General features: G+C 42.8%; 1 protein-coding gene across 1 annotated transcript; it reads left to right on the top strand.

Moving 5' to 3' along the window:
- The first annotated feature begins 169 nt into the window (after positions 1-169).
- On the top strand, positions 170-17,010 carry LOC311105771 (uncharacterized protein). Its single transcript, XM_084147976.1, has 16 exons — positions 170-393; positions 4,097-4,128; positions 6,193-6,261; positions 6,363-6,389; positions 6,498-6,533; positions 6,688-6,735; positions 6,951-6,997; positions 7,128-7,180; positions 7,296-7,773; positions 8,529-8,654; positions 13,924-14,059; positions 14,139-14,186; positions 14,346-14,417; positions 14,531-14,696; positions 14,968-15,089; positions 15,417-17,010. Exons 1-16 carry the CDS (start codon positions 341-343, stop codon positions 15,443-15,445), a joined length of 1,542 nt encoding a protein of 513 aa, XP_084004102.1. The 5' UTR covers positions 170-340; the 3' UTR covers positions 15,446-17,010.
- Positions 17,011-23,153: the final 6,143 nt, after the last annotated feature.

The following is a 23,153-nucleotide window of genomic DNA, read 5'->3' as shown; positions in this document are numbered from 1 at the left end:
ATATGGAATTATAGACAATGAGACATCCATGGAAAAACATGGACTTTGAGAGCTCTGTTTTTGAGAGCTCTGTTTTTGGCGAAAGGACTTTGTACGTAAGATGATATTTGATCTATTAAATAGAAACAGTTTTGATTATGCGTACAAAAACATGCGTAAAGCATAACAATGCCAAAGTGAACTACGAGGGCTGCCCTGAGTCTTACATCGTCCTCAAGGTATCGTTTTAAAAGAAGATGATTGCTGACAGAGAGACAGGCAGGTGCTATCACGGAACCTCACGACGGTGAAGCAAAAACGACCACAACAAAACCTACGGTGAAAGTTCGTCTAAAGGCACATGATGGTGGCGAGGATGGCGAGCTGCGGAGCCGCTTGTCACCTGGATGAAGGGTAAGCGTCATAAATACATAGCCAAATAATGCCGAGGTTTAGGGTCTTGCACATAGCCTATGATTGCATGAGGTTGCATTCACACTGACAAAGGATGCGCGCGGCAATGTTCTGTTTAATCCCGAAAGAGCTGTTTCTTTGTTGTTGTTGCATGTTACCCTTAGCTGGCAATTTAGTTCTCGATTTATAAAGAAACATTTAAGACCCAAAATAGTTGCAACCATGTAATTTTCTTTAATTGAATACAGATCCGAAAAGTGAAAAGAGGGGCCGCCATGATCGCTTTGTAGTCCACATGATGCTCTGTTGTTGACTGATCAAAACACAAGGATGCCCATCGCCAAGCAATATGGCTATACCGCGATTTACATCTATAGAACGATGTTATTCTGTAGGCCTACCCAATGCAACACTAACGTTTGGTTTCTCAATTAAAGCTTCTCTTTTCATTTGAAAGCAAAACCACTTGCATGTATCTAGCTTTGTTGTTATATGAATAGGAGTATCTATGTACCAAAAGGTAGCTATAGAATAATATTGAATTACATAGGCTATTGGGACTTTTTCCAGTGAAGCTTGATAGTGAAGGACTATTTTTTTTTTTTACCCATATCACTTCTGTAACCACAGTGTTACTACAATCATGGTAATATTTTGTACCGTAAAATGTAGTTGTAGAAAACGTTCTACATTGTTTCCTTCGTGTAGTAAATAATGAATAGTGTTTGTGTGATGAGTAACCATGAACCCCAGGGCAGTGAAAGGTGAGAGATGTGAATCTGGTGACTTGGAACACTAGGCCTATCGTTCGTGTGGTTGCCTGGTTTTCTATCACGCCAGAGGCTGCCAGAGAAACAAGACACGTTGGGCACTTTGCCACCATGCCACACCCTTTTTCCACTGAAAGAAATCATCTGAATTCTGGTTAGACAATTCAACGATCAGATCACTGAAGAGGTTTGAGTGTCACCGAAGTGCTGACCTATATAGATATTCAATTATACTGAACAAAAATATAAACGCAACATGAAAAGTGTTGGTCCCATGTTTCATGAGCTGAAATAAAAGATCCCCGAAAAAAGCACAAAAAGCTTATTTCTCTCAATTTTTGTGCACAACATTGTTTACATCCCTGTTAGTGAGTATTTCTCCTTTGCCAAGATAATCAATCCACCTGACAGGTGTGGCATATCAAGAAGCTGATTAAACAGCATGATCATTACACAGGTGCACCTTGTGCTGGGGACAATAAAAGGCCACTCTAAAATGTGCAGTTTTGTCACACAACACAATGCCTCAAGTTTTGAGGGAGCGTGCAATTGGCATGCTGACTGCAGGAATGTCCACCAGAGCTGTTGTCAGAGAATTGAATGTTAATTCCTCCACCATTACTCCAACGTCGTTTTAGAGGATTTGGCAGTACGTCCAACCGGCCTCACAACCGCAGACCACGTGTAACCACGCCAGCTCAGGACCTCCACAACTGGCTTCTTCACCTGTGGAATTGTCTGTGACCAGCTGTTGTAACTGAGGAGTATTTCTGTTTGTAATAAAACCCTTTTGTGGGGAAAAACTAATTCTGATTGGCTGGGCCTGGCTCCCCAGTGGGTGGGCCCCTGGTTGGACGTACAGTCATGTAAAATCTATAAATTACGGCCCAATTTATTTATTTCAATTGACTAATTTCCTTATATGAACTGTAACTCAGTAAAATCGTTGAAATTATTGCATGTTGCGTTTATGTTTTTGTTCAGTTGTCAAGGTTGAGTGTAGATGTGGTGTGGAATCAAGCGCAGGACACACAGAGGCTTCGTACTAACGTCTTTAGTGAAGACAAAAGGAACAAGCCAAACACGGCTAAATACAACCTGGCAGGCAAGCGAACTTTACGCACACCGGTAAAGTACAAACAAAAGGCACACACTGTGCGGAACTCTCTTCAAAACAATACAGAGAGAACAAACGAACTAGCATCCCAAAATGACACGAACAATTACACACAACACATGACAAAACCCAAGAGAACTTATAGGACGCATAATTAACACTAACAAGGAACAGGTGTAACAAAACAGACAAAACCAAACATCGAAACATAGAACGGTGGCAGCTAGTACTCCGGAGACGACGACCGCCGAAGCCTGCCCGAACAAGGAGAAGGAGCAGCCTCGGCCGAAACCGTGACATCAGTATACTTACAAATGCAATGCACAATACCTGCAGAATAATGACCCCTCATAAAAGCATAACTTTTTGTCCCCAGACTGATAAAAACAGTTTACTGTATCATTAATGCTGTTGTGACTGATGGTGTGTGATATGTTAACCTACTGAGGTACACAAGGCTAAATTGGAGCTGTGACATAAACTATAACACTAGCACTAACTGACTATTGCCTATCTCTTGTTCACAGGCTTTCAGTGTGTTTATATAAGGCTGTAGGAAACATGCAAAAACTGTGGCCTTATCGGACCACAGAGATACAGAGAGAGAAGTGAGAGAGACAAGGAAGGGGAGGGTTGTCTTGCATGAAAATGAGTGGGAGAGAAGTAAGAGATGGTGAGAGGCCAGGGTTGAAGAGAGGGCAAAGAGAAATAAAGAGAAAGAGAGGGTAGGAAAAGAATAGACAGAGAGATGGATAGAGGCAGAAAGAGGGCAGAGTATATGTGTGAATATGACTGCCATGGAAACGTCTAACAGTTGTGTTGTGATACAGAAACCTGTTGGCTGTGTGAACATTGACCTTGAAAAGTAAACAGTCTTTCCTGTACATCTGTCTGAGGACAATGAGGATAAGGTCCACTGGCTTATCAGGTTCCATTCAATCTTAAAGAGAGACAATATTCTAATGATGTCACTACACAGTACGAGAAATAGCCTATGAATTTTGGTCACAATTCAATCATTGTTTTAGGACCTTATCTGCAGTTACCATGCACATTTATCATGATTAATTACATTCTTATTATCAAAGAGGTTATAAAAACATGGCAACTTAGTAAAGTGTTTATACCGTATTCCTCATCTCCTCTGTGGTAAGGCACTAAAGACTACACTTGAGTCAAATCTGTTTTTTGATCACCTAAAGCGCAGTATTTTTCCCTGCGCATGCTGAACTTGTTCTTCTTGTTTGTTTGGCGCCATGACGAATGCACTTTCTATTATTGCTAGCTCTAGACTGAGTCCCTAGGTGGCAGGCGCCTGTAGACATGTTCACACAAGGCACAGACTGAATCAACAAGCGGCACGCTTTGTCTGAGTCTGAGAGACAACTTTTGGTGTTCTCTGATACTGTCTCTTTAAGAACTTACGGTTTAGAATCACAAGCACTATTATCGGACAGTACCTTTCCATGGCTTTGCAGTACCAGCCGTCCAACATTAGTGTGTAAAACTGGGTCAGGATGTAGGGGGTGGGGGTTCCACACCACACTGGAGGATGGGCTGGTGTCATGAACGTGAGATTTTGGCAGCACTTCCTGTTTTTGTGCCGCAGTTGAATGAGCGTATGTGTGTATATCAGAGAGAGGAAGTGCAGACACAGATGGGTCTGCAGCTGTACAGTTCAGCTCAACCCGCTCACCTCCACACCCCTAGTCTCCTCCCCCACTTGTCCATTAACTGAAGTTGTATTCTCTTAACTACAGGATTTTAATAACATCTTGGTATGCCCTTATAATTTCCTTTCTCTTTCAACCTACAGAGATGGAGACATCCCTGCCCCTGACCAGAAGGGTAAGCACCGTTCGCTCTTTGTTTGTGCATGACATGTTTTGTTTTGTCTCATGTGGCAAAAAGTCCTGAATGAATGTTATCTGATATTATACCAGCAGATGGCAGTAAACACCAGAAAAATATCTGTGTGTCTGTGTGTCTGTGTGTCTGTGGTGTATATTGGGCTGATAAAGCAGGCTGTCTGAGAGTAGACGGAGTGGATGTTAGATGAGTCAGAGAGAGATAGGAGGGATATGAGGACACAGATGGCGAGATAGGGGGAGAATGAGCTAGAGAGAGGGATGGATGTAGAGCAGAGAGAGAGAGAGAGAGACCTGGCTGGTTCTCAGTCTGAGATGAGGCTCCCTGCCCCAGAAAGGACAGGCTCCATCTATTAGCTTCCTTTCTGCCAATGCCAGGCTCTCAGCCAGAAGGCCTGTGCCACACTCACTCCTGCTGGGTACAAATAGCAAACAGCTCCCCCTGCCCCTGGAGTCAAAACCATTTGCTTTTGAGAAAGGGTTTCACCAAAGCTGTGTTGTATTCATTAGGTATCTCATAGCTTATTTTCAAAGATGCATTATGATGCATTAGAAAATCAAAAATCAAATTTAAAAAATGACAATTATGACCATTTGCATGGCAATTAATCATTACCCATAATCTTCACATTCCTACTTTAGATGCACTTACAGTATGAAGCATATCGTTTTACAAGTCATTCTGAATTTCTGAATGAATCTGCTTCTGTAAATGACTAAAATGTAAGTGCAAACAGTTACAGCTCTCACACGGGGGCCCTCAGCACGATACATAGGAAAACCACAGACATATCACAATTACAATACGCTTATACACTACCAGCCAAAAGTTTGGATGCAGCTACTCATTCAAGGGTTCTTTATTTTTACCATTTTCTACATTGTAGAATAATAGTGAAGACATCAAAATGATGAAATAACACATATGGAGTTATGTAGTAACCAAAAAAGTGTTAGATAAATCAAAATATATGTTATATTTGAGATTCTTCAAATAGCCACCCTATGCCTTGATAGTAAAAAGAAAGGAAAACCCTTGAATCAGTAGGTGTCCAAACTTTTGACTGGTAGTGTATACATACTGTATACAGTAGTCCCCTGTAGCTCAGTTGGTAGAGCATGGCGCTTGCAACGCCAGGGTTGTGGGTTCGTTTCCCACGGGGGGCCAGTATGAAAAATGTATGCACTCACTAACTGTAAGTCGCTCTGGATAAGAGCGTCTGCTAAATGACTAAAATGTAAAATCTAAATTAGTGAGTAATCAGAGTGGAAGTTTCAGATGAGTGATGTGAGTGAAGAGGGTATGCACTGATGAGCTCATCAGAGTTAACTTAGTCACAGTTTGATAACAGAAGTGTAAAATTTAGATAATGCTGAGTCAGACAGTAAATAAGAGGCTCCAAATCGATAATGTATGATGTTTTTTTTCTGCCATTTCTCAGTAATAGGCCTATGTTAGGGTAGACGTGAGTAGAGACTCTCAGGTCCCCTTTCTAGGTCTTGTCAGAAAGCTTGCAGGGTATGGGCTGGTGTTGTTTGGGGCTGTTCCCACAGAGGGTTACTGTAAACCTCTCTGCATTATGGGTAAAGTGGGGTGGAAAGATGGAGAGAGGAGAGTTCCTAATCCCATATTAACCCCTTACCCAAGACACTTCTAATAAAAGTTATGTTGTTCCAGGTAATCTGACTGAAAGTGATAACAGTGGCTCAGGAAGGCACACCTTTGCAGTATATTTGTATTTTCCTCGTATAGAAATCCTTATAGACATCCTATAGAAAATCGTATAGAAATCCTTGTATAGAAATCCTTATGAAATCCCCCCCACACACACAAACACATACACACACATATCCCCCCGTCCTCTCTGTGAACACTACTCAAACAGAACTCTAATGGTCTCTGAGCTGCTTGCAGGCCTATAGACCTCAAGTCATGTTTGAACAACCAATCAATTTCCCTCATACCTCTCTATTTGAAAGTATACTTAGAATGAGAAAAGTTTTCAAAGTTCATCCCTCCATGTCTAATGGATTGTTCTGACAGAAAATGTAGGGACATCTACAGAGGAGAGTTCTGAAGAAGAGGAGGATGAAGAGGAGGAGGAGGATTCTGGTGAGCGGCTGCTAGAGCTCAAAATCTCTCCATCACAGTATGAATCTTCGGGCTTTATCACATCCTCTAACATAATGTTCTCTCTCTTTGTCTTTCAACAGACGGCTCTGCTGAGAAAGAAGAAGGAGGTGAGAAAAACACAGCCTCATTCTCTCAGCTTCATCAAAATAATTTCCAAATGGCTTGTTTGGATATTTTTAGAAATAATTGTATTCTTTTTTTGGTTCTCCCAACAGAATCAGAGGAGCCTGACGTTGAGGGTTCCAGTAATGGTGAGTGGGAACTAAAACATCAGATACAATGCCTTAGAGTATATCTGCCTCTGAAATACAGATGAATAGGCTCTTTCACCTCAGAATGACCTGAGTAGAATGATTGCTCCTCTCCCCCAACTTCCTTCATGAGGAGTAACTTCTCTCTCCACAGAATCAGAGTCGGCTCATCAACCTCATGCAGAGGTTTCCCTTGCTAAAGGTATCCTCAGTTTGACAAAAGTCATTCTACTATCAAATGTTTAGCTTTTTCCACAAAAGGCCTAGCTATCCTAGATTGTAATGGTTGAAAGGCTAGAGAGAGTATATCTGGTTTCATTCATAGGTTTATGAAAATGTGTCTGCAAATCATAATCTGAGAGGGAGTATTCCCCAAGACGGAGTGCCTAGTTTGACGTTTGACCTCTCCTTTGTCAGATGTGCCCCCCAAGCCATGTTGTGAAAAATGCAATGCTGTCCAGCAGGTGAGTACATTTTTGGGATTGTGGAATTGAATGATAGTTGTGTAATAAAGCCTCAGCGACGTACAGTATGGCTGTAGACTCACTAGAGGAACAGGGGCTAATCTTAGTACCATGTCTGTTTCTCTATCAGAGTCAAGGCAATGAACTGGTTATTCCCAGGAAGATCTCTAAAGGGCGCCTACAGTGAGTGTACCTCTTCTACCTGTAGCCTCGTTCCATCTCTTTCTCTTTCTCACTCAGCCTCTCCTTCTCTCTCTTTTTTTCTCCATCTCTAAATCTCTCTGGTTCTGTGTGTCAGGGTGCAGCTGGAGGGAGAGGGGACATATGAGTGCTCCGTCACCGGCCTGGTGTTTGAGGTGTCAGAGAGAGTCCTGATCCGCTACTCAGTCCTGTCCTGGTCCAAGTTCGGCATGTTCCTCAGGGACTCCTGGAGGTTCGCTGGGCCCATCTTCAACGTGGACTGTGTCAACAGCCCCTCATCCATCCTCACCTCCATCCAGTTCCCTCACTCCCTCTGCCTCGCTGACCCCGACAGTGAAATGACCTTCAGTGTCCTGCATATGAAGGACAGCTGTCCAGTGATCGAGCCCTCGGTAGACCACTCTGGCAGCCATGTAAAGTGGCGTGTGTCGTCCCTGTCCCCGGTGGGGCCCATTGTCCAGAGCAGCAAGCCTGTAGAGCACCACGGGGTGGTCCTGGTGTATAAGGAACTGGCTTTGAACAACTCTTACTCCTTTCGCATCTACCTGGCCACCAACAACTCCTCCGACATTAAGGTGAGATGGACACAGGGTGTATGTGTGTGGATTACTGTAACATGTTACTGAGTCAGAGCAAAGAGGTGAACATGATCAGATAGATTGTAATGTCCACTGGCCTGACTTTCTGGTTCTCTGTGCCTCTCTCACTGTGGTCTCTACTGAGGGAAGTCACGTCACACTGGAAGTATGCGGTCTGTTTATGTGAGTGTGTGGTGATCAAGATTAGTTAATTTGTCACTGTATCGAGGGCATTGGTGCGTATTAATTAACACAAATGATTGTGTATTGATTTGTGTATCTGTATCTAGGAACAACTCAGATGGAAACCTCAAACATTAGATCTGAAGCTAGCCCAGTGGGCAACACAGGTTAAAATGACAATGTTTTGCCAACTGGTAGGGTTAGATTGGGATATGATACACCATATGATATCAAATATAGACCACAGTGAATTTGTAGGTCACAGTTCCTGAAATGTGGTTTGAGCCCTGATAGTGTGTAGTAGTATCAGTGGTGAGGGGAGTGACTGAGCTCAGCAGAGACATCAGAGCACTCAGCATCAGAACAGCCCATTTAACCCTACCTAACTGGCCAGGGAAAGGAGTTGTTGACCGTTAGTCAACAGGGAATAGACATCCCCACCCTTGTTACCATTATTGGAATCCCTCGCTTACCTATGGTAAATCACTGGTCCATTTCTATCTGTTCCTTTCATTCTTTCACTGTCTCTCTGCCTCTCTTTCTCCTCCTCTACCCCTCCCTCACTCCAGGACATAGGGAAGGAGGTGCGTTGCTCCAAGAGGCGTTACCTGAAGGTAGAGAAGCCACCCACCTGTAAGCTGGATGAGAGGAGGTACCGCCTCATGAGCGAACCAGAGGGCGACATCAGCCCTGCGGTGAGGATTCATTCACCCATTAGTGCATAACCAGTAAGCACTGACCTATGTACTGTACACTGAGTATACCAAACATTAAGAACACCTTCCTAATATTGAGTTGCACCTCCTTTTGCCATCAGAACAACCTCAATTCGTCGGGGCATGGACTCTATGTTGACTCCAATGCTTCCCACAGTTGTGTCAAGTTGGCTGGATGTCCTTTGGATGGTGGACCATTCTTGATACACACGGGAAACTGTTGAGTGTGAAAAAACCCAGCAGCGTTACAGTTCTTGACAAAACCGGTGCACCTGGCACCTACTACCATACCCCGTTCAACGGCACTTCATTCTTTTGTCTTGCCCATTCACCCTCTGAATGTCACACATACACAATGTCTATTGTCTCGAGGCTTAAAAATCCTTCTTTAACCTGTATCCTCCCCTTCATCTACACTGATTTGAAGTAGATTTTGTTAACTCAAAATGACACAACGACTAGGTTCCAGTTGAACAACTTTGAATTCACCGTATTTCCACAGTACATTGTTGCCATCATACTCAGGCCGGGTCCATCTCCAAAGAGACTACTGCGCAGGCGTACAAATATCAGAGTGATAGCACCGTAATAACAGAAATATAGGGATACTTCAAACATGAACTTAACAATCTCCCACTTTTCTTTAAAGACAAATAAAACATCAACTAAACAATTAAATGTCCCAAGTATTATTTAAGTTCCCCATTACAAATGGGTTGTGTGACAACGTTTTTATTTTTATTGCTCAAGCTGCCACTTTCCATTACTGAGTGCCTTTAGGAGCACAAGACCGGCTGCTCCCTTTTTAGTCAGACAGTCAGCAAGCTGTTCCTTTGTGGCCGACCACAGAATCCGCTGGATTCTCTGTGCTTGAATACGTTCCTTGATGCTGCTAATCTCAAGACAAAGTATTTTCTCTGTGACAGACTTGGTTGACTTGACAGCATCAACTAGGGAGTAGTTGTCAGTGACACAAACTACAAGTATAATGTGCCGTTTTGTCTCACCAGTGGTAAGACTGTCCTCATAAGTTGCCAGAAAGATGTAATTGTAAATTCCATCCGCAAGAGCAAGGGTTTGTCCAGCGAGTGAGCTTCGGACAACCCTTCTGATCCTCTTTGACTGCCAATAGATAGGTGAGAATCTTCCTTCTTCACCCATTAACACAATTAGATGTTTACCTTGTGTGCCTCCATCTGTAAGGTTCCCTAGGGAAGCATCACTGAAGACAACTAGTTTCAGAGTCATCTTTTCCAACATGCTGAAACTTTAGAGTCACTTGTTGTGATTTCAGTTTATGAACAACTTTGTTTGCCTCGTGAATGGTTTGTTCAGTGGTGTGTTTTGTGTTGGATGCCAAGTTGCAGCCATTAAACATTACATCAAGTCTACTCTGTCTAGCAACCCATAGAATTTGACCTATCTTTGACCTCAATTGATCAGCTTCAATTCCACAGAGAGGGGAATTCCTTTGTACGGCTCTTGAAGAATCCATATGGATGGGTTGAAGATTCTTGATATAGTTTTCCTGTTGCATCAGTATTGTTCCGTCAACTGTAATAAACTCTAAGCCAACATAACAAAAACTAGCATGCTCCTCACGGCCGACCTGGAAAACAGCTTTGAGGTGTGGAATCACAGTTGTAGCAAAGGTCTGTGACCCACCCCAGATGAAATCATCAACATGACAGGCAAGTACTCCAGTCACATTTCAGTCTTGATCAAGCCAATAGAAGACTGCAGTATCCACTTGTGACATTTTCCCACCTGTACTCAGAATTGTTGACTTGACTTTGTTGTACCAGTAGAGTGATGCACCTGCCAGGCCATACACACACTTTTTTAGTTTCCACAGTGTTCCTTCGCTCTTAACTTCAGGTGGAGGTCAGATGTGAATGTCCCTTGACAGCTCTGTTCCCTGCAAAAATGCAGATTTGATGTCTATGGAATAAAGTTTATATTTTGTCTGGCAGATCACTGTCAGCAATCTGAGTGACTCTGAGGCGCATGTCGGTGAGTCTTTTGGGAGTTCTTTAGCATCCAGCTCCTCAAAACCTCTAGCCACTAGACGTGCCTTTGGCACTATGCCAGTTAAGGATTCTTTAAGGGTACACAACCACCTTGTTGAGACACATTTTTGGCCAATTCTTTGACTTCCTCAAGCACTCAATTTGTCCTCCAATTACTGAGCTCATTTAGTTTAGCTGAGTCAAATGACACGTCCTTTGTTTGAAGTACATCATCATTTTGAATGTCATTCTGTTTTTCTCAATTTTCCATTGGTTCAATTCTGAGATGATCTACAAGTGACAGGTCAGCTGACCCTGTTGTACCAGAAAGTGTAGCTGGTTCAGAGTACTGCAAGTTGTACCAGTTCTGGTGTTTTCCTTTGGCTTTTCCTGCTCGTCCAATGACTGTTGCTGTGTGTGGAATACCACTTTCTCTGTCCATGTATTTAACAGTTTGTCCAGTTTTGAGATTGGAACAACCATGTTGTCTTAACACATGTGGCTGTTGTTGAACATTTTCCTAATTTGAACCTTCAACAGTATTACCTGTGTCATGCTTGAAGGTCTCTGCCCCCATTTCCTGTCTCAGTTTCAGTGTCCATATCATTGGATGCGACATCTGGTAGGTTTGTGTTAATGTGTCCTTTTTATCATTTTCAGTAGGAGGCTGATTCTCAGCAACAGCCCCTCCATCTTGTTGATCATTTACTTTCCGCAATTTTAAGTGATGCACCCTGACAATGGTGCCTTCGTGCCTCACAAATATCACCACACCATCTTGGTCAATGACTACTCCCGGTCCTTTCCACTCTTGACAGTCAAATCGTTTGTCGTACACTTTGTTTCCAGTCTTGTACTTCTCATCTGTGGGACTAAGCTGTTTACGCAGAGCCCTGAGAATTCTCTCTGAACACTCTGCTTCAGTGAACGCTTTTCTCGCTGCATGTAGTGCTGAAAGGTGCTGTCCTACCCATGCATTCACACTGGTCCCTTCTTGTGCTGGTGGCTTGTCAACCAGTACAGAGGGAAGATTAGGGTTCTGCCTGAACTCTAGTTGGTATGGACTGTAGCCATGAACATTGTGCATTGAGTTGTTTGCCATCAAAGCCCAATCTAGGACTGTTTTCCAGTCACATCCATTGTCTTGCTTCACTTTCAGCATGATCTCTGCTCCATGGACTGTATGCAGCAGTTGTCTTTACTTCCATGTTGAATTTCTCAGCCATTTCTCGTATTTCATTATTATTGAATTCTCCTCCATTGTCACTGTACAATTTCTGTGGCGGGCCATACACACTTATCCAGGAATGAATGAAGTGCTTGACGATTTCACTGGGTTTCTTTTTTTTTTTCATAATGCTTCCAGCACTGAAGCGTGTGAAGTGGTCAATTATGTGAAGGTACCGCACACTTGGAAGCCAGTGGCAAACCAACAGCTGGTCTGGGCTTAGGTTTCTGGCATGTCTCACAACTGTTAACTATCTGCCGTAGAATGGAAATACTCTCATCATTCCCAGAACTGCTGAGTCATTTCTGAAGTCTGTCAACTGTAGCATGTCCAAACTGTTTGTGAAGTTTTAACAATACTTTGTGTTTTACTCTGTGGTCATGTGCTCTGTGTCCGTCAGAATCTCATTTTTACATGGACTCTGTGTGATGTCTTTGTCTAAAATGTTTACACAATAGTGGCCTGAGGTAGTAACTTCAAGGGTCACTGGTTGTTTAAACATCACTGCCTTGTCATTTTTTATGTCTAGAATAGCCCCTGCCTTCTTGAGGGAACCTTTGCTTAATAGTAAGAGGATATCTGCAGGGACCACCTCTGTTTCAATGTGACACTTAGTCTGACCAATTTTTGCTGGTATCTTGACTCTCTTGGTAGAATGGACGACTCTCCCATCTCCAAATCTGAAAGGTCTGTTGCTTGGTGTGTCAATCATATTTTGTACTTCTTTCATATTTAGTTCACTGACATAGCTATCAAGCCGTTTTGCACCACACACTGTGTGTGTACATGCAGTATCAATCACAGCAGATCCTAAGGATTCAACTATAAAGATCTCAGTATCAGAAGCAGATTCATTTGAAAACAGTGTAATGTTACACTGCTCTATCTCTGTGTTTACATTTTCCTCTGTTACTTTAACTTGTTCAGTACAGTCTTTAACCCAATGGTAAGAGCTTTGACAAATAGCACATTTGGATCTCCTTCCATACCTGTCCAGTGGATTTGTGCCAGGCAATGGCGCCCTCGTCTGGTTGTCTTGAGAACATGACTTGTTGGGGCCTTTTCTCCACTGCTCAGAGTAATATGCCGTGTCACTCACTTTCATTCTATCTGTTATTGGCGCGACAGACGTCTTTTCACCAAAAATCATTTTTATTGCCGACTTCATTGACGCAAAAGTCAGCACAGTACAATCAGTCAAAGCCAAGTGTTTCTCTTTACCATCCAGACAGGCAGTATCTAGCAACTTGAAAGCTAACACTGCATCCGGGAGAACCATGTCGTACTTGCGCATCCTATTGTACCTCTGTTCTAAATCAATGATGTAGTCTGTCATTGCAACCGAAATGTCTCTAGTAACACTGTCAAACTTTGAATACGCCTCGTAGACACAGTCTTTCTCTTCTTTAAGAAACAGATTCCAATGCTCTGATCAAAGTTCCCATGCCGTCATCCTGGTTCAAATCCTCTGTGGATATTTCCAGTGCTGTATCGCTCACTCTTCCGTCGAGCGAAAATACCACCGCAAGTGCTTACTTTTTCTCGTCCAGATTAGTAACCAGTGTCCAGATTCCAAGTTAATTGTTCCAACTTTCATACGACCTCTTCTCGTCAAAGCGAGGTGGCACATTGTAGTTATTAGCCATCCTCTGCTACCAATGTTAACTCAAAATGACACAACGACTAGGTTCCAGTTTAACAACTTTTAATTCACCGTATTTCCACAGCCATCACACTCAGGCCGGGTCCATCTCCAAAGAGACTACTGCGCAGGCGTACAAATAACAGAGTGATAGCACCGTAATAACAGAAATATAGGAATACTTCAAACATGAACTTAACAGATGTAACAGGTAACATCAATAAGGAATCATAGCTTTCACCTGGATTCACCTGGTCAGTCTATGTCATGTAAATAGCAGGTGTTCTTAATGTTTTGTATACTCAGTGTATGTATGTACTATGTGTGTGTATTTATATGTCTGTGCTGTGTGTGTATGGTGTCCTGTAGGACTTGCTGTTCACGCTGGCCGTGACTAAATTGAAGGGATATTTTGAGGCGTTCTTTGAGCAGCCCCCTCCCTTCAAGCTCTCCCTCATAGAGACAGAGTCCGACCAGACTGTGTGGTCAGCCACCATCAGAGAAGGTACGTACAAACCTTCTGAGTGTCTGTCTGTAATGTGTTGTGAGTGAAGGTGCAGGAGATTCATTTGTCTTCCTCTCAGGTGACTGTGTGGACAATGCAGTTGAAAAACCAAGGAAACGGACAGCTAGTAAGTTTGTCATTTTTGTTTGCCACCTCTCAATATTGGCATCAATAGTTAACTTTATTCCAGTGTATGTTCTAGATATCTAGTTGTCTGTACACAAGCAATTTTCATCCATCATTAAAAGTAGCTTTTGATTGACAGGGATTTTCTCCTCTTCTGTAGGCAGGAAAAGAAGCACCAGCACATCAGAGGAAGAGATGACCAATAAGAGACCTCGATCTGTAGATGAGTCAGGTGATGGTTTGAACACATCCAATGTGTCATTTGCTGTTATTACTGTGGTGTTATTCCTGTTCAGTTGCTGTTCAGTTGCCCCTAAAAGTCTAACGTTCCTCTGTTGCTTCCAGACGGAGTGCTGACAGTGCAGGTCCCAGATGTGTCGTCCAAGCAGCTGATGCAGGTGGCTAAGCGGCTGGGGAAGGAGTGGAAGCAGGTGGCTATCGGTTGCCTGGACCTGTCCTCCAAAGAGCTGGACGATATACAGGCCAGTGAGGAGGATGTCATCATGCAGAGGTATAGTTGATAGATATAGTATCTGCACCCTTAAAACTAAACTTGATATTACTTGCCAGACATTATTTTTGGGGTTTCTATTTGAAGCATTCCTGGCATAACCAATCATACAATAATTTTTTTAAACATTTTTAGTCATTTAGCAGATGCTCTTATCCAGAGCGACTTAGTGAGTGCATAATTAAAAAATAAATAATTCATATGTTTGGTGAAGATTTATTTTTTAGATAATGTGACCCTAAATGTGACCCCCCTTTGTGTTGTGTTTCAGGTTTAAGGCATTGGAGCGCTGGAAGACTGGCAGGCCAAAGGGTCAAGCCACTGTTGCTCACCTCTTGATGAGCCTACAGGAGCTGGATGACCTGCCCAACGAGGTCTACCAGACACTGCAAGGTTAGAGACACACCAGTGGAGGCTGCTGAGGGGAGAACGGCTCATAATAATGGCTGGAACAGAGCAAATGGAATGGTATCAAACACATGGAAACCATGGAAACCATGTGTTTGATGTATTTGATACCATTCCACCTATACCGCTCCAGCCATTACCATGAGCCCATCCTCCCCAATTAAGGTGCCACCAATCTCCTGTAAGACACATTAGACTAGAGCCACACACACACACTCACACTCACCCGTCCGCACACTCATACACACTCACCTGTCCACACACACATTTGTACTCATGCTTGTCTCCAATTTCTGTCTGTGTTCTCCTCAGATATGATGGACAATAAAGCTGCCAAATGAGATCTCTTTAGCCTCCCGAGGTCCCTGCCTTTCTGCAGCCCTGTCGTTAATAAGACAGAGAGACAATGGGAGAGAGACGTTTGAACTCTTGCCTTGAAGACAGAACTCTCTCTACTTATGCTGTATGGAGTAGGATGAAAGTTTTCTCTAGACCAGATATGGGCAACTCCAGTCCTCGGAGGCCGGAGTGGTGTCACACTTATCCCCCATCCCTAGCAAACACAGCTGATTCAACTAATCCAATCCGGCCCCTGACGACTGGAGTTGCCCGTCCTTGCTCTAGAGGCTGATCTAAGGTCAGCTTTGCATACCGCCTTCATAAATTGAGGATTTGAGGAGTGTACACTGATCCTAGATCAGAAGCATTATGGGTCCCGTGCCATTGCCTAGGCAGGGCAGGCACCCCAGCCTAGCACTGTCACCCCCTCCCAGCCCAAGACAATTGGGCTTCAATTGCCTTCAACTGAAATGTTTGATTCCTGCAGGCCTGGATCTAGAGAACTTTGTGCCCTGCCTAGTAGTGATATTTAGTAGTGGGAAACCCTGTCTTTTCACCCCTCCCGTTCTCTCAGCATTACAACAGGAGTTCAACAAAGACACAGAAAAAGAATTTCACCCAAGCATTTAATCTTGAATGGTCATTTTCTTAGATGTTCACAAATGGTCCATTAACCTGGAATAACACAGGTGTTATCATGCTGTAGAGGTACCCCGAACAGCCAGGAGCTAATGCTACGACCCACGGTGCAAAGAAGACCTCTTATGTCATAGATGAGCTCTGGGAAATAGGTAGCTAAAGTGTAGCCGGTAACAGACATGGTGCTGCAGTATGGAAACTGTTAACAAACTTACGGGGCGTTGTATATTTTGTATTTTGATATTTCTCATTCAAGGCATTACCACTTACTTAATCATGGAATTGGACCAACTACTCAAGGAGTGTAGCTCTACTTTTTATACTGTGTACATATTTTCTCTGTATTTAAACTATGCTGTGATTGTTTTAATTTTTTGTACAGTTTGTGTTTGTTCGTTTTTATGTGTGTTATGATGAAGTTGACAGTGGGGATAGCTAAGCTTCATTTCAGAGAAAAGATTGGTAATATTTACTTTTGTTTAGCCTGAATCGTGTACATTCTGTAGCCTGGAAATCACGCTCAGTGCATTTTAACAAGGTGGGCTTGAATGAATTCCAGAAACCACTAATTTAGGAGAGTATTTTTAGTTTATAAAAAGGGCTACTAACTTATTTTAAACACCTTTCAATAGGGATGTCACTGTTGCCGATACTGGGACGCAAATACCACAGTGAGATGAACAACGATTAATTGTTGAAATTATGAATGGGAAAACCATGAGTTAAGTGGTATATTGTGTATTGGATGCCATTTGCAAGTGTGTACATATGTTTACACTGAGAGTGATCTCTCAGAAAGTCCATAATTAATATTCCAGTCATTACATGTGCACTTCTGTAATGTTACACCTCAGGTATGGGCCTTCGTAGGGCTCTGGGTATGGTGTCTAAGATTACAAGTCTTTGACGGAATAAAATCTTTTTTTTGAAATATTAATTTCATTTCTTTCATTGCAAATAGTTTTCAGCTAGTAGAGGTAGGCCTACAGCTTGATGGAGGTCTTCATGACTGTTAGTAAACACAAATGTTTCATTAAGTAATAGCCTACAGGTTCAGTGGCCTTTACAGTATTGCGTGACTCATAATGACCTTGCCAAGTCTGGAACCAACAGGACCCTGAACAGCTTCTACCCCCAAGCTACAGTGAGGGAAAAACGTATTTGATCCCCTGCTTTTTTTGTACGTTTGCCCACTGACAAAGAAATGATCAGTCTATAATTTTAATGGTAGGTTTATTTGAACAGTGAGAGACTGAATAACAACAAAAAAATCCAGAAAAACGCATGTCAAAAATGTTATAAATTGAATTGCATTTTAATGAGGGAAATAAGTATTTGACCCTCTCTCAATCAGAAAGATTTCAGTCTATAATTTTAATGGTAGGTTTATTTGAACAGTGAGAGACTGAATAACAACAAAAAAATCCAGAAAAACGCATGTCGAAAATGTTATAAATTGAATTGCATTTTAATGAGGGAAATAAGTATTTGACCCTCTCTCAATCAGAAAGATTTCTGGCTCCCAGGTGTCTTTTATACAGGTAATGATCTGAGATTAGAGCACACTCTTAAAGGGAGTGCTCCTAATCTCATCTTGTTACCTGTATAAAAGACACCTGTCCACAGAAGCAATCAATCAGATTCCAAACTCTCCACCATGGCCAAGACCAAAGAGCTCTCCAAGGATGTCAGGTACAAGATTGTAGACCTACACAAGGCTGGAATGGGCTACAAGACCATCGCCAAGCAGCTTGGTGAGAATGTGACAACAGTTGGTGCGATTATTCGCAAATGGAAGAAACACAAAATAACTGTCAGTCTCCCTCGGCCTGGGGCTCCATGCAAGATCTCACCTCGTGGAGTTGCAATGATCATGAGAACGGTGAGGAATAAGCCCAGAACCACATGGGAGGATATTGTCAATGATCTCAAGGCAGCTGGGACCATAGTCACCAAGAAAACAATTGGTAACACACTACACCGTGAAGGACTGAAATCCTGCAGCGCCCGCAAGGTCCCCCTGCTCAAGAAAGCACATATACAGGCCCGTCTGAAGTTTGCCAATGAACATCTGAATGATTCAGAGGAAAACTGGGTGAAAGTGTTGTGGTCAGATGAGACCAAAATCCAGCTCTTTGGCATCAACTCAACTCGCCGTGTTTGGAGGAGGAGGAATGCTGCCTATGACCCCAAGAACACCATCCCCACCGTCAAACATGGAGGTGGAAACATTATGCTTTGGGGGTGTTTTTCTGCTAAGGGTACAGGACAACTTCACCGCATCAAAGGGACGATGGACAGGGCCATGTACCGTCAAATCTTGGGTGAGAACCTCCTTCCCTCAGCCAGGGCATTGAAAATGGGTCGTGGATGGGTATTCCAGCATGACAATGACCCAAAACACACGGCCAAGGCAACAAAGGAGTGGCTCAAAAAGAAGCACATTAAGGTCCTGGAGTGGCCTAGCCAGTCTCCAGACCTTAATCCCATAGAACATCTGTGGAGGGAGCTGAAGGTTCGAGTTGCCAAACGTCAGCCTCGAAACCTTAATGACTTGGAGAAGATCTGCAAAGAGGAGTGGGACAAAATCCCTCCTGAGATGTGTGCAAACCTGGTGGCCAACTACAAGAAACGTCTGACCTCTGTGATTGCCAACAAGGGTTTTGCCACCAAGTACTAAGTTATGTTTTGCAGAGGGGTCAAATACTTATTTCCCTCATTAAAATGCAAATCAATTTATAACATTTTTGACATGCGTTTTTCTGGATTTTGTTGTTGTTATTCTGTCTCTCACTGTTCAAATAAACCTACCATTAAAATTATAGACTGATCATGTCTTTGTCAGTGGGCAAACGTACAAAATCAGCAGGGGATCAAATACTTTTTTCCCTCACTGTATAAGACTGTTAAATAGCTACCAGGAATATCTGCATTTACCCTTTTTGCACTAACTCTTTTGACTCATGACATACACTGCTGTTACTGTTTGTTATCAATCCCGTTGCCTAGTCACTTTATCCCTACCTATACACTACCAGTCAAAAGTTTGGACACCTACTCATTCAAGGGTTTTTCTTTATTTTTACTTTATTTTTTTACATTGTACAATAATATTGAATACATCAAAACTATGAAATAACACATATGTAATCATGTAGTAACCAAAAAAGTGATAAACAAATCAAAATATATTTTATATTTGAGATTCTTCAAATAGCCACCCTTTGCCTTGATGACATCTTTGCACACGCTTGGCATTTTCTCAACCAGTTTCATGAGGTAGTCACCTGGAATGCATTTCAATTAACAGTTGTGCCTTCTTAAAAGTTAATTTGTGGAATTTCTTTCCTTCTTAATGCGTTTGAGCCAATCAGTTGTGTTGTGACAAGGTAGGGGGGTATACAGAAGATAGCCCTATTTGGTAAAAGACCAAGTCCATATTATGACAAGAACAGCTCAAATAAGCAAAGAGAAACGACAGTCCATCATTAGTTTAAGACATGAAGGTCAGTCAATATGGAAAATGTCAAGAACTTTGAACGTTTCTTCAAGTGCAGTCGCAAAAACCATCAAGCACTATGATGAAACTGGCTCCCATGAGGACCCCCACAGGAAAGTAAGATCCAGAGTCACCTCTGCTGCAGAGGATAAGTTCATTAGAGTTACCAGCCTCAGAATTTGCAGCCCAAATAAATGCTTCACAGAGTTCAAGTCACAGACATCTCAACCCATCTCAACATCAACTGTTCAGAGGGGACTGTGTGATTCAGGCCTTCATGGTTGAATTGCTGCAAAGAAGCCAATACTAAAGGACTACTAAAGGACACCAAGAAGAAGAAGAGACCTGCTTCGGCCAAGAAACATGAGCAATGGACATTAGACCGGTGGAAATTTGTCCTTTGGTCTGGAGTCCAAATTTGAGATTTTTTGTTCCAACCGCATGTTTTTGTGAGACGCGGTGTGGGTGAACGGATGATCTCCGCATGTATAGTTCCCACCGTAAAGCATGGAGGAGGAGGTATTATGGTGTGGGGGTGCTTTGCTGGTGACACTGTCTGTGATTTATTTAGAATTCAAGGTAAGAACCATAGAAATAGAATCTCTAGAAGGGGCTTATTTAGACTGGTAAATTCATGGGTACACTCCATATGGCTGGTATTGTGATGCAATAATGTCCATGGCAATTTGGAATGTTCTATCAACTGCTGCTGGATTGCCATGGTAATGTAGAATGTTCATTCAAATGATGCTAAGTGATGTGGCTTACAATCAAGTTGTCATCTGAACCTAGGGTTATAAAAGCACCCTGACCAGCATTACCGAAATATCCACAACTACAGATATCACAAAGATCCCGATACTGCAGGACCTCAGTTCATGAGCTGCGACCAATGGTGTCTGAACCCCTCCCTGGACCCGTCAAGACTTTCCCAGGTCCCGGCAGACTGGACCCGAGAGACCTCCGGAGACGTGTGGGAGGATGAAGGTGGGCAGCTCATTACTACACCTGTCCGTCGCTCACGACCTCCCGGCAGGTGGCTGAAATCAAAGGCCGGCTGGGATGATTGCGCCCCGAATGACTCCAAGCACACGGTGTCGCAGTTGTCTAATGGGCACGATGATAACAAGGACTCTTGCCACCCTCAGGGAGACACTGTAGATGGGGCAGAAATGTTCACGTCACCTGAGCCGGATGTGGACGACAAGAGCGACCTGATAGCCAAATTCACATACACCAAGAACCTGTACGTTACGGAAGCCGCAGCCACTGAGCTGGCCCAAGAGATAGCCGAGGAGAGGAACGAAGCTCTGCGTAAAGAAAACATTGGCCTGAAGAACCGGATGAGAAGCCTGAGGAGCTCCATGGAAGACATGGATACCCTGAAGGACATAGTCCTGGAGATGCGCAAATCCCTGGAGGAGAGCAACAGCACCACTACACGGCTGGAGACTCGACGTCTGCAGCTCCAACAGCAGAATGACTCCTTCAGGGATACGATTGAAAGTCTGAACGCTGATCTGTCCACCCTTATGCAGGAGAGAGCTGAGGATAGGGTGAAGTTGCGGGATCTGAACCGCTGTATCGGCCTGTTGCAGTCCCAGGTCGATGAGGGCCGAATCACTTTTCTTCACAGGGAGGAGTTGATCCAGATGAAAACTTCGCTCATTGAGGAGATGCAAAGCTCTGTGGCCGAAAGCACATCCTGCGTCCTGGAGTTTCAGGAAAGGGTGCAGGACTTGGAGGAGCAAATTGCAGAAGCCAGGAACGCTAGTAAAGAACATGAGATGACAGATAACAGCTCCATTGCGTGCGGGAAAAGGGCCCATTCCTTTGCTGAGGAACTTGCGCAATGTAACAAGAACTCTGTTGATGAAGATATAAGTGAGGAGAAAGTGGAGGTTTCAACCACTCCAACCCAAAGCTGGCTGAGGAGAAGTCTGCTCGGGGGGCTACAGAAGGGGGTCTACCAGGCAAGGATTTTCGCCCTGGGCGGCATGGTTTCATTGTGCGTAATGGCCGCCAGTGTGCCCACATGCCAAATTGGGCATGGGGTTCCATGCGGAGACCTGCTTGAAGACACAGAAAAGGGCTTTTTCAAATCTTATGTGACTATTAATCACACTGCCCTCCCTCCTGTCTGAATGATTTTATATTTCAACATGTTCCATAAAGATAAGGTATTTTTGACCACAAACAAAAACGTATGTAGCCTATTCATGGATAGAATGTTTAAACCTACAGAGCAACACATACAACAGAGCTAACATTAACACATAAGTCTCAGTAAGCTTGTAATAAATACTTTATTATAAATATTCCAATAAATAACACTGTTAAATAAATACATATATTTCATACATCAAATAAATAAATCCCAGTCCCTAAATAAAGGAATAAATAAACAAATAGATTGACCAACATGATGTTAATTGATTAGCTATGCACTAAATCTACTGTCATCCAGCTCTAACTGAGCCAAAAAGAGTTTAGCTAGCTTATGTCCTACTCATCTAAGCATACACAGTGTAGTGCAGTATTCAACAGTTATGATGACAAAGTAGTTGTTGATGTCTGATGAAGATAATCAATCTTGCTGATGATGAACTTGTTACAGTTGTAGGTGATGATGATGGTCAGTACTTGTTATAGTTGATGATGAGGAATCGGATGGTGTTGAAGATGAGGGTTTACTTCCTGTGGTCCCCAGCAGAGATGTAGCCCATTGCTCTGCTAATGGTGATGATCCGGAGGTGGAAGCCCTTCAGTACCTTACACAGATGGACCCGCTGGTCCACAGAGTCACCACTAGTCAGCTTAGGGTCTGCAACCTGCAGGGCAAAAGGAAACAAAACTTAAGTTTATAAAAATGCTAACTTTAAGTCCATAGTTGTGAATGCCTACTAGCAGTGACATTTGTGCTGTCAAACACAGAGGAACACATTTTTGTGTACAGTTTTGCAATTGTCTACATGCGGTTGTTGTCATTAGAAAACTGAATCAAAAGAAAAAAGGAAAATTCAGGGAAGGAAGGAATGTTTTCTGTACAAAAAAGGAAATAGAAAAATCTAATCTTACCTGTGAGGAAGGCTCGCCTTGTGTGGATGGACAATTATTGAGTAGGTTCTGGGTGTCCTGGGCAGTGGAGCTGAGGTCGGCCTGTTTGTAAGCCTGTAGTGAGGCAGCAAAATGTCCTAGGTCTGCTCGGATGTTCTTCAGACACTCACTCTGTCAGAAGAAACCATAAAGATGGACAGAGATCAGCCAATTGGACATATAGGAAGCAGTTGAAATGGGTGAGTTAAGAATGGGTGAATTATGTGAAATGCAGTCACTATTAAATCTATAGACCGTCTAAAGATCTAACTACTTATTTTTATATCTGTGGATTTAAATAGCATACTCTAAACAATTATGCAATATTGTATGAACACAATAGTTACCTCACTAAATGTGGTGTTCTGTTGACCAGAGCATCTTGTGTTCTGAGGAAATACAGCAAAATAATGAATCAATAGACTAATTTGTATCACTATTCTGTAAATACTAATTATTAATTTCAATTAATACAT

Source organism: Coregonus lavaretus (assembly GCF_964263955.1).
Source record: "Coregonus lavaretus genome assembly, chromosome: 30".
Lineage (NCBI taxonomy): Eukaryota > Metazoa > Chordata > Actinopteri > Salmoniformes > Salmonidae > Coregonus > Coregonus lavaretus.
The sequence above is the reverse complement of the archived record's forward strand: the minus strand, read 5'-3'. Positions and strand labels throughout refer to the sequence as shown.